This window comes from Podarcis cretensis, assembly GCF_951804945.1.
Source record: "Podarcis cretensis genome assembly, chromosome: Z".
NCBI lineage: Eukaryota > Metazoa > Chordata > Lepidosauria > Squamata > Lacertidae > Podarcis > Podarcis cretensis.
The window spans coordinates 40,924,235-40,937,016 of NC_137184.1; the positions used below are offsets into that span (position 1 = coordinate 40,924,235).

Here is a 12,782-nt window from a genome sequence, read left to right on the forward strand (position 1 = left end):
TAGAAAGAAAGAAAAATCCCTACAGCTATGACCAGTCCCTTGGAAGCACCCAATGAAGGAGTCTTTGGACCTTGGCCAAGTTATGTCCGAAAGAAGTCCTTCTGTTCTACTGTATTTAGGATGGGCGATGAATTCTATTCAGTTTGCATTTGAAGGCAAATCTATCAAATTTACACTTTCCTAAACAATGTGGAACCAAAACACAGCCATCCTTTGAAATTTGTTCTTGTATTGAATTTGTGATGTAGTTCTCCAACCAAACAACATTTACAAAAATGCATGTTAGGGTAAATTATGCATAAAAATAATTATATTCAAGGGGAGAAACATACAAAATACATTATGTTCAGGAAAACTTTGCAAAATAGTAATAATACAGTAGTCAGAAATGCATTCGAAAATTGTTTATTAGGATGAATTCACACCAAAGTGCTGATTAATTTTGATAAGGAATTAAAAAAAACAACAACATAGTGCTGAAGAAATGTGGAGAGCTGAATTTAAGATTGGAAAAATGAGAAACCAAGATGTCTGAAATCATCAGATCTTTTCAGCCCTGGTAGTAATATGGTGTCTCAATCCAGAGGTTCCTCTGTGTTTGTGTTTTTTTTTTTTTTTTGTCTTCCATGCTGTCCTTTTCCATTGGATAGCTATACTCCTTTTTCCTCTAAGGCTCAGCTCCTCAAACAGTGGCTCATCTTGTAGTCATCCTTCCTGACTCCAGCCTTCATTAACAAAACCTTTTATAATTTCCATGTCTTATGGTCTTTGGAGGTAGCTTTGATGGCGCTGAGGTTGTGCTTTTTTTAGTGTATTTTCTTCTGCAGCAGCCAGATGTTTAAAAATACAATGCAAACATGCTAGCCATTTTTAAAGAACCTTTCAAGACAAGCATCTCTTGCGATCCACATTAGACAGGTTCAGCAGGTTTTGTTTTCTGAAAGCAAATTGTGTTTGGCAGGAATTGGCTTGGAGCCACTAAGAATTTGAGTGACGCGGTAACCTGATTTTCAGAACCATTCGAGGAAAATGCTTCTGAGCCTCCAGTAAATAAATAAAAGTGAAGGGTCCTCTTGTACAAGTCAAAAATTCTGTGGCTTTTCTGAAAACACAGGTATTTCATCAGTTTAAGGCAGGAGTGGGAAGACTTCTTCTCCATCGAGGGACCTTATGACAGAGGTGGGTGAGGCTAGAGTAATAAATGGGCAGGGCAATTTAAAAAGAGGGCAGATTCCTCCTTCTTTCTCTGCCTCACACTTTCTGCCCACTTCCCTCCAGTGCTTGGAATGAACTTATTTGGTTTAATGAGCTTCACTGAATTAGGTTTTTTTAAAAAATAAATAAATCTCTGAACTGCACCCAAAAGATGCTCCCAAAGTTACCAGGTAAACTGAATGTGAATGAAATCCTTTTGGGGGTAGAACTTTGAATGATTTTCTTAAAGGAATCTTTGAAATATAGGCTTTGCCCATAAAACCCCCAATCCAGATTTCATTTTTGCAAAGTTTCATGTGACCAGTTGTTGATGGCATTGTGCATGTGTGTGTTTATACCACTGAGAGATAGCCATGCTCATGTATCCAATCTGAATTGCATGCAGCCTGTGTTTCTCCTTCTCTGCCAAACCTCCATATTCAGTCATTGATTTCCCTCCTTTACAGAAAATAAATTGTATGGAATCAGACACAATGAAAGTTCAAAATAATTGCCCACACCAATGGAGCAGCAGTTTCTGCATCAGATTACAGTGGTATCTATTGTTTAAGGTCAGATAGAGTCAGCAGACAGACCATCCAAAGCTCCTCCATTATACATTTTCCTTTGCTCAGTTGCAACACAGTCAGTTCAAGTTAATGCAACATGAATTGTGCACTGCAACTATTTCAGCAAGAACATTTCAAATGTCAAAGGTACTCCTTTAAAGTTATCTTGAGTACACTGTGCTTCAGTGGCATATTTTGTGAAACATACATAGAACTTTAGCAAAATGCTTTAAAAATAACATTTAAAATAAATAAATTGGGGGAGTTCTTGCTGGGCTTTATCACATCAGGCTGAAAGTGGTGGTAGAGGATTGCACCCCAAGTACGGTATATTTTTTACATGTGGGGATATGCATGCATGTGAATGTGATCCTTGTTTTAGGGAAGCTGGATAATTCCATTGAAAGCAGAAGCAGGAATAGATTTCACTTATTTGTCCCATGTCCAGTATGGAAATCCATCCAGTGAATATGAACAGTATTTATTCCTTTTGGTGTTGTTACTTTTTTCTTCAGTATCTGAAGAAGTGTGCATGCACACGAAAGCTCATACCAAGAACTAACTTAGTTGGTCTTTAAGGTGCTACTGGAAGGAATTTTTTTATTTTGTTACTTTTTTCAGTTTGCAGTTGATTGGTATCTGATCACCCACCCACACAATTTGCATTACATTCTCTTTTTTTAATTGAAATAAATGGGGTAGAATAATGTAATGACAAGGTATCTGTACCACAGTGGACAGTGAGATGAATAATATAGGTTTTTTGTCAGAAGCCAAACCGCAGCAGAACAGAAAATGTGGCAAATACAGGGCAGAATAGAAAATTGCACCTTCTTCCATCCCTTTGGTGCAAATGGGTCAGTTCGTCTGGCTGTTAACCAGAAGGTTGGTGGTTCAAGCCCACCCAGGAACGACTGTGGGCAGAATTCCTGAATTGCAGGGAGTTCGACTAACCTTCCAACTCTACATGATTCAGGGATTCTACTCACCACCATCACATCCTGCAGACATGTTCTAAAGCAGAGATGAGGAACCTCAGAGATGAGGGCCAAAGGTTCCCACCAGGCTTCCCTATTCATCCTTCAGGACTTTCCACAGATCCTCCTCAGGCCATGCTTCTCACTGGCGCTGGATTCCCCTGAGTACTTTTGCCTGGCTGGATTGTGTTTTTGAACTGGGATAATGCCTCTTGCTTGCTTGCCTGCATGGAGGATGCAGAGAGATGTGCTTGTGTATAGAAACCTCTTTCATGGCTTACTGATGCCACTTCTGTTGCTCCACCCTCTCTTGCCTCTGGCCACACCCACTTTTGCCACTGGTCCTGAATGGGGTAACTGTGCCCCTGAAGGACCAGGTGCACAGCCTGGGAGTCATTTTGGACTCACAGCTGTCCATGGAGGCACAGGTCAAATCTGTGTCCAGGGCAGCTGTTTACCAGCTCCATCTGGTACGTAGGCTGAGACCCTATCTGCCTGCGGACTGTCTCGCCAGAGTGGCGCATGCTCTGGTTATCTCCCGCTTGGACTATGCAATGCGCTCTATGTGGGGCTACCTTTGAAGGTGACTCGGAAACTACAACTAATCCAGAATGCGGTAGCTAGACTGGTGACTGGGGGTGGCCGCCGAGACCATATAACACCGGTCTTGAAAGACCTACATTGGCTCCCAGTACGTTTCCGAGCACAATTCAAAGTGTTGGTGCTGACCTTTAAAGCCCTAAACGGCCTCGGTCCAGTATACCTGAAGGAGCGTCTCCACCCCCATCATTCTGCCCGGACACTGAGGTCCAGCGCCGAGGGCCTTCTGGCGGTTCCCTCATTGCAAGAAGCAAAGCTACAGGGAACCAGGCAGAGGGCCTTCTCGGTAGTGGTGCCCGCCCTGTGGAACGCCCTTCCAGCAGATGTCAAAACGATAAACAACTACCTGACATTCAGAAGACATCTTAAGGCAGCCCTGTTCAGGGAAGTTTTTAACGTGTGATATTTTACTGTATTTTTGGTTTCTATGGAAGCCGCCCAGAGTGGCTGGGGAGGCCCTGCCAGATGGGCGGGGTATAAATAATAAATTATTATTATTATTATTATTATTATTATTATTATTATTATTACTGTTCCTGCCCACTCTTGGAAAGTTGACCAAGAGGGAATGTGGCCCCTGGGCTGAAAAAGGTTTGACACACATGCCCCAAATATTCAATGGCTGTCAAGGAACCATCTTCTGGATTACTTGATGATGATGGGGGCGAGATCTTTCTGCAACAATGAGCCTTCATGGTTGGTGTCTGGACCACACGAAACATGCCTCCATGGGGACTGAAGCAGCTGTTAAAGATAACCAGCAAGAAAGACGGGTGAAGAGGCTGCTTGTTTGGGGGAGGAACTGGTGCTGTTTTGCACCACTGGCCTTCAGCTGGTGGGTCAGGATCCACTATTGGGTCACAGCTGGATCTTAGGTGGGCTGCAGCAGTAGCACTACCACTATACAAATACATGGTAAAATTTATGAAATGGGCCAGTAAATGCATGTCCAGGCTAAAGGTGGGCCTTTAACCCAAACAAGTCTGAAAAGGATGGAGACTACCAATGTATACCATATATATGTGTTACATAAGCAAAGTATTGCTTAGAAAGACCATAAACTAGTGGACATTTTCATCACTTGTTGGAAGTGACTAGGGATGGATGAATGTGTCAATTTCAGTTTTTCAATCCCCCGCGCCCCCCAGTCTTCAATTTGGTGGTTCAGGAACTGCAAATGACAGAGGTTCAAATTAAAATGCAAACTTAACCAATTTTCCTCACATCTCTAGAAGCATGTAGCAATATAATCTCTCTTGCCCTTTCCAAAGTCTATTTGAAATCAGACTATTCCCCCAATGATGGCAGCAGCAGCAGCAGCAGCTCCTTGTTGACAAATGCACTTTAAGGAAAACTGCCTTCTACCTCCTCCTTTTTGAGAGAGAGTAATTGCCAAGGAATTTCAGAAACTGTTCACTTTCAAGATTGCATTTGTCTCTGGAGAGTAATTGTGTACAGTTGTATATTCTTGAAGCAGTATTTACAATCCTTTTTAGAACTTGCTGTTCAGTGAAGGCTTATGTCTGTCACATTTCATTATTGTGCAGGCACGTGCTTAACACCTTTTTTCACATCAAAACATCGCTATGCCAAAGCATCCACTAGCACAGTGCTGCTGCATGATGGAAACTTTGCCTGGATCTAGACACATCAAAGAAGCGTTTCAGTTAAAAGCATTGTAAATTTAAACAGGGAAAACAAGTAGAGAAAAACGGGACTCCACGTAGCCATCTGGTGGCACAATATTATATTGCACATACAACGCATATAAATCGCTTTTTCTTTACCAGTCTAGCTCAGTCCTTTGTCTTTGTTTAATAAAAACACAACAAACAACAGTTCATTCAGATCTAGTTACTTTCTTGAGTTTTAACATATCTATGTTGTGTCAAACAATTGATTTGAAGAATTGTTTAATACTGATAAAGTGACCAAGCGGCCCTTTTTTTGTTAAGGACATAGCTTCCTAGTATGTCTAAACTAGCTGCTGCAACTGCTTTCTGGGGGTTCATTTAGGAACCCTTGGGTTGAAGGAGATCTGGACCTCAGCTTAGTAGTCTAATCTTAGGCTCAAGTTCTGCTCAAACATTCCACATTTCTGAGTCATTCCTTGCTCTCCAGTATGGTGTGTACCAGATTTTGAGTAAAGTCAGGCAGTCCTTGGAGATTTTTATTTTTATTTTATTTTTTAGAAAATGGATTTAAGGTAAAAGTATTTTATTGTATTAAAAAAAAACTTTGAAATTAGTTTAGAATACACGACTTTCTTATTGCTGCTGATCAAATGCACAATGACTTCTCTATATTTTTTTTAACTTGAAAGAGGCATGGATTCCTTCAAAACTAGAGAGAACAAGCTTCCCCCTTTCCCCAGCCTTTCAAAACAGAGCATTGTTGTATCGCTAAACCAGCCTGCCTCTGTGCAATCATCTGTCTGCTCCTGGGACCTGACACAATTACTGCTGAGAACAAGGAAGCTGGAAGGACGCTGGTAGTTTTGTTGGTGAGGAGGGGATGGATGAAGTTTGTTCGAAAATATATTTCTTAAAACTTTCCTTGTAATGTGGTGCAACTTTTGACTCTGAATTCAGAAGTGTGCTCCATGTATGGATGGGGGAGAAATCCGTTTCAGGTCACACTTGAAAACAAACCTGTTAAGTTCACACTTTTTGTAACAATATGTGAACCAAAGCACATCCACGGTTAAAAAATTACACTTCTCTAAATTTTACAGTGCAGTTCTCTGACCTGGTAATGTGCACAAAAGCACATACCAGGGTAAAAGCTGCATAAAATAATAGTGTAAGTAATGTGCAAAACGGCATTACTTTTAGAAAAATTGCTTTGCAAAAAGGGATATATTAGCCAAAATTGCATACATAAAAGAGTTTGTGCTGGGAGGAATTCGCACTTAAGTGACAATGAATTTTCACGAGGACTTAAAAAGAAATCCACAAACAGATGTGCAGATGTGGAGATTGCAAAAAATGAGAAACTGCAAGGATCAAAAAATGACAGATTTCCTTATACCTAGTACGCAACTTCCAGGAGATGCTGATGTACTATTGATAAGAGTGGTTTTATTTTTTTAATTGCAACAGTCCCCAAAGGACTATAAAATGTCTTCCACCTAAGATGTGCTTGTACAGCACTAAGGATCCAGCTATTTCACAGTCCATGGTGTTTTGTACTTTGCTGTTTTGCATGGGTGCCAACTTGAATAAAATACTGGGGGGGGGGGGGGGGGAGGTAAGTCCCAGCCACATAATAGGTCAGAAGACGTGGTGCATGCACACCATTTGGATGCAATGCCCATCAACTTTGGAGGGGCCCAGCACCCTCAAATATTTTATTGGGGGAAGCGAAGGGACCTCAGCTGCTAGGAGTTGGTTCTTACGCTGTTGTATTTTTTAATTTGGGGGTTTTCACTAATGAAAATATCACCGGGGATCAGTTCGAACCCAATTAAAGTAAATAGGAGTGAAACACTATGCTTCTATGGTATTAGGGCTCTAACTGACCCCAACAAACTCAATATTTCATTTATTTTGATGCATAGGGAGAAAGAGGGTTACCCACTCAGTCTTCCCCCCACCTCACTTAATTCATAAACTCAGCTGTTTAGACAGTATGACAGCCTGCTTCTACTGAGCCAGGGTAGCTCAGTGCTGTTTTTAACTGACTGGCAGCAGGTCTTGTGGGTTGAAGGCAGGGATATTTCCAAACCTCCTCTTTATATGTAAGGGCATTTGCCTTTCACAAGCTAAGTGTGCTTTGCTTTGTGCTACAGCCCTGCTGCTTTTCAGTTAAATTGTGTGGGTAAAAGGATCTGGGGCCTCTGAGACTCCATGACAGCATTCCCTTAGTTGGCTCGCCAGATGTTGCTGGCCTCTAACTCCCATCAGCTCAATGCAGTGTAGTCAAAGGATGATGGGCTCTGTAGTCCAATAATATCTGGAGGGTATATGACTGGAGAAAGCTGCCTAGTAGGAAAGAACATAGTGGAGAAACTGGACACCATTGTTATATAGATGTAGCCCTGCACTGTAAACCATAATTCTTAACAGAATGTCATCTATAATATTATTTTATTCGTAAACCTATATATGTGGGTTGCCTTTTAGGACACTGTCCTCACAAGGCAGCTTATAATTTGTCTTTCTCTCACACCTCACCACCCCCCAAAAGCAGCCAACTTTTCATTACAGTAAAGGCTACAGACAATATTCAATTACAACTTCATTTTCTCATTTCATATCACAAAATATTGAAGTGAGTGTCAGAGGTTCCCTTATAGAGGTAAAATGGTAAGAAACGGTCACCACCTTTGAAGAAAATCACCAATGTAAGAGAAATCACTTGCCTCTCAAAATCTTGTTCATAAGTAAAATTTCCAAGAACTTGTTAAACTGTTATTTAATGGGTGGTGAGGGGCGCAGAACTATTGCAGACTCAAGAGGAGCAACTCACCCTGTGATTACTTTGCCCTCTGGATGCTGTTAGACTGCAGCTCCCTTCATCCCTGGCCTTGTTGACTAGGACTAATGGGAAGTAGAATCCAACAATATCTGGAGGGTATCGTGTTAGCTACCCCTGCATTGCAAGAGTCCCGGCCAACCTTAGTACATGTGCACCTTAAGTGGTAGTAAGTTCCTCTCTCCCCACATTGTTTGCAGCAATGTAAACTACTGGTTTTCAATATTTGATTAGTAAAGTGTTTTTTCTATCTTTAGCAGGATTAGGGCAATTAAAAAGACTGAGTAGCGGTTAAATGAAGTGTCACAGTCAATACCTAGGATTCTAACATGAGTGAACAGAAGGAAGTTCATGAAAGGCAAGTTTCTCATTTTTCCTTCTCCACTGTACCATCTACACAGTTTTCGCCAGAGGGATCTTCCTGAATCATGTTGGATGGGGCATACATGGCCCCTGGGGAAGGAGGTATCTCCCAAAATGAGGTTGGAGGTACCTTTTCCTTTTTGATTGATTATTCCCTTGCAACCCAGCCCTGAACACATGGAGAGGTATTTCAGAGTACTTAGCAAGGGTAAGGGAATGGAAACTTTTCCTTCTTTCACTTCCTCAGGATCCGAACCCATGATCAAAATTGTGATGACGGCTGACATTCACATACAGATGCTGATAATCCCAGGCAAATGTCATGATTGTCAGTCATATATCCCCACTTGTTGGACAAATACTAGTGAATGATGACAGTCACACTTAGGTGACTGTCAAAACCCATTGGTTTATTTATACTTGTGGGGCATTCATAGAGAGAAGATTGCAAAGATATGAATTCTGGCATTCACCAATTTGGGGATATTTGCCATAATGTAAATGTTCAAGAATGAGCAAGATTCCTGATGCTGGATTTATCCATAAACAAAGCTTCCTTTGATAAATCCTCTTGCACATTCCAAGTCCATATGCTGTCCTGGTAATGCTATAATTAAGCCAAAGAGTCATGTCAAAACGGCCTTTTCCATCTGTTGTGTGATCTGCTCAGGGACCAATTCAGAAAGAGTGACAACTGACCTGAAAAAAAAAGAGAGACACTTCATTCATTTTACAAGAGTTGTTGTTTAGGTCCACCTCTTCTTTTTTCAAATGAACAGGAGAAGCATTCCAAGTCAATAAAATAACTGTTGTCCCCCCCCCCATCTGACCGACACATTCTGAAATCTGCTGTGTTGTTCCTTGAAAATGTTGTGTCTTAGAGAGAAGGCACAAAGGTCCACTCATGCACAACATAGAAACACATTATGAAACATTTTAATTTTCCCCTTACGTAAAGTACAAAAACCATGGGAAGAATTAAAATTAGCAGCAGACGGTCTGTACCCCCCCAAAAAAACCCCCCACTCTCTTTCGTTAGTAAGATCACATCCCAAATCTGCTTGCTGTTCTCTGCTAAGTCTGAGAATATTTGGTCTAAAGAACTGACGTGCAGGACACCAAGAACTCGGCCTGTATTTATAATACTAATTGATTTCATTTATTTTCCCTCCCCGGAGCATTTTTCACTGTCAGCCTTGCCATTATCTTAATGTTGTTGTTTCCAATAAACACTCTGAAAAGTCGTTTTAAAGGCAGGGGGTCTTTGAGCACAGATGTGTCAGGTGTATCGGCCCGCTCTCCTCTGAGACAGTGAGATTGGCTAGAGGAAACCCCATGGAATGTTGCTTCTGAAAGAGCCATGGTTTAGCCATCTGTTTGAATCTCTGCTACCTGGAGGAAGTCTGTCTCATGCTTGGTCCCATGACGGCATGGAGTTATATAGCAGAGGCGCTTACCGTTGGGTAATGTGAAACACGAGAGTGTTTGGAACCAGAGGCAATCTTTCGAAGGTCATTATCTTTTAACAGGGAGATAACAAGGTTTTTCTGTTGCTGTGTACATTGGAGGGGCTGAGTTTCTGCACCAAAATATTTGCAAGCAGATGGGGCTCCTGTGGGCAGCAGGATAGTGCTGCTGTTGGGTTTCACCTAAAGGGCAATCAAATTCCAGGTGAGTTTAGAAGTGCTAGCAACATCTGATGGAGTTGAGGAGGTGATAAAAGTGGGTGGATAACTGTGTGATTCTAAGCACATTAACATGGAAACATGTCCTAATGATTCCCTGGAGCTTAGTCCCAAGGAAGTACATATAGGATTGTAGCTGAAAATGAGCTGAATATACTGTGGAGTGGAGGAGAGCACATTTTGAATATTGCAGAGGTGATACTGGAATCCATTTGGACAAATAGGGTTGAATTTGGAGGTTACCGGCTGGTGAACTTCTAAGGAATGTTGAAGAGGTTCAATTTGGCTGTAATGAAATATGTCAGACTTTAGGGAGGTTTACACAACCCCCCACCACACACACATTGATAGCATCTGTGTCAGAGGTGGCTTGTAAGAGCCATGCAGTCTGAATTTGGAGCAACCAGCTCAGACCTCACACATTGAGCTTCCCTAGTTAACTGGGCAAAATATTTTTTCCTATTGGAGATTTTTTAGAACAATGTATTATTTTTGGCATTTTTCCTTGCCACCAACCAAGAGTATCTCTGGGTCTTCATTGAGCTAGAGTCTCTCCTCCCACCCATACATCACTATGCTCAAGAAGACCTTATCTGTGTGGACAGTGAGGAAGCATTCCTAATATATTTGGCTGCTGTATGGACTCTTTCAATATGCATAGGTGTGCATGCATGTGTGAATCGCCAAATTAAGTTTTCAGCAAGACTTAGGCCCGATTCGTACATAACTGGGAAATCATTGTTTGTGCTCTGACTACAACCCTGGTTTGCAAACCAGGATGAAACCATGGTTTACCAGCTTTGTTTCTAGTCAGAGCTTGAATCACAGCTTCCTGGTAAGGGTGTAACAGGGAACTTCAGTTTAACAAACCTTAGATGGATTGCATTAAGGGGTGAGACTGGAGGGAGGGCACTTTTTCTTGATCTTGGGTGTATTCACACCTGGGGTCTAATTAGTTTCACTGATTATAATGGTAGTACTTCTATTCTGATAGAGTTGCTTGCTGTTCTGTCTGTGGAACTTATATAGTCAGAGTGGTCCAGTGCAAGAATGTCTTTGATTTTTGCTAGGGATTTTATTTGATCTAGTGCCAGAACTTTTTGTGTCCTCAAATCCTTTGAGGATATGTAACAATAGTAGTATAAATGGCTATCACTTCTCCCTCTTCTGGTGGTAGGCTACTTGCATAATTATCTTCTCCCATGCAACATTAGATTGTGACCTGCTGCTTCTCATTCTGTTATACATATGACTAGTTTCATGGAAAGCAGAATCCTCTAACATTTCCCCAGCAAATTTATCATCATATTTTGCTAGAACACACGTTGAAATAAAGCAAGATAAACATGTTGTCTTGGAGCCAATTGTGGTTGGGATTGTACAATGCAACTCTGTCACTGAACCTCGAAATGTGATAAAGTCAGTGATGATGATGGTACTTTTTTTCCATTTTGCTTTAACATGTTTGTGAAGTTGATCTGAATCTCTACATCAATATTAAAATAAGTCATGCAGTAGGGTTGGCCATACTTTTAGCATGGGGTCAGTGGCTTAAGATATCCAACCCATAAATGTTGCTGGAGACTCAAGGCCACTACTTTAAAATGCATATTCTTGTTGAGTTTTCTCTCAGGCTACAGTCTTATACTAGCCACACTGAACTCAATAGGACTTACTCCTGAGTAGACTTGTTATTTATTTATTTATCTGTCTGTCTATCACCTTCCAAATCAATGTACAAAACACAATAGCAACAGCTGGAGTCAGTTAAAAGCAGCACAGAAAAATAACAGCAGAGCGGTTTTAAGAAACAATACAAACTAGTCACCCATGGCAGAGACCTATTCATCCAACTAGGGGGGGAAATGTCAGAACAAAAATGTCATGGTTTCCAGAAAGTGCAGCTAGTGGTTGCCTCTTTTATCTTGACAGGAACAGAGTCAGACCCACTATAAGCCTTGCTCCAAGGTACTGTGAATGGGCTTCTGAGATCCTTGCAGGGTTGTGCTGTTAATTGCCAAGCAATACAGCACCATGTGGCGCAGTTTCATCAAAGCATACATTTCCCTGTCCCTGTCCTTGAAAGGCATTGGTGGAGAAATGCATATTGTGATGGTGTCACTGATCTGGCGGATTGAGTGGATGAGACTAATAGTGGGTCCAATGGTCAAGAAGGCAGTTTCTGCGCCTTCTGTAAAGGGAAGTGAAGGTCAGATAGGGCTCGTTAACTTGGGAAGGTAGCCCATCTAGGAGAAGGAAATCTCTTATCCTAAACCTCCGTTGTCTTGTGGGATATCTACACAAATCCGGAGTGGAGTCCCTAAGGCAGTTCGATGGCACCTTGTATGCTATTGTCCGGCAACTCCTGCAGCCAAGCTGGTGCCAAACATCTTGCTCTGCTTTCCTTTGGACTACATCAGCAAGGCCAAGAGGGGGGTCATTATCTGGGCTGCCAAGGATCTCCATACATGCTGCCCAAGCTTGCACTTTGGTGCTGCTAATGCAGCAGTTTTACTTCACCCCAGGGGGCTCACTCCATTGTCTCTCAACTGAAGAATTCCATTTGTGCCAGCATCCTTGTATATAGTTTCAGCCTTGGCCAAAGAGCTATTAAACTGTAGTAGATTGGGGTACTTTAGCCTCTCTATTTTAGGTTTTGGATATTATTGAAATAGCAGCCGATGCCACATAATCTACCTCCTTCAGCAATCTAGACTCCAGTGTGCAATCTCCTTTGTATTCATGACACCTGCCCTTTCATGGTGTCAGCATTTTCCCACTCTCTACAAAGACAGTCTTTCTTTAGGTCATTTAAAACCAAATTGAAAAGCCGCAACACCACCAGCTCTGACCCAGACTGTATCTGACCTCTTTTCTGCCCCCCTTCCCCTCCACCACATTCACAGAGAGCCATTTTT

General features: G+C 41.7%; 1 protein-coding gene across 5 annotated transcripts in view; it reads left to right on the forward strand.

The window, feature by feature from the left end:
* The window catches only part of IL1RAPL2 (interleukin 1 receptor accessory protein like 2), a 495,328-nt gene that overhangs the window by 216,686 nt on the left and 265,860 nt on the right, over window positions 1-12,782 (forward strand). The window contains exon 1 of one of the 5 annotated variants that reach the window (XM_079962771.1): window positions 8,326-8,387. The exons of the other annotated variants lie outside the window; for them this stretch is intronic. Within the exon in view, the coding sequence (XP_079818897.1) occupies window positions 8,357-8,387 (31 nt within the window). The 5' untranslated portion in view covers window positions 8,326-8,356. Of the gene's footprint in view, window positions 1-8,325; window positions 8,388-12,782 lie in introns of those variants that run through there. 5 annotated transcript variants of the gene reach the window in all.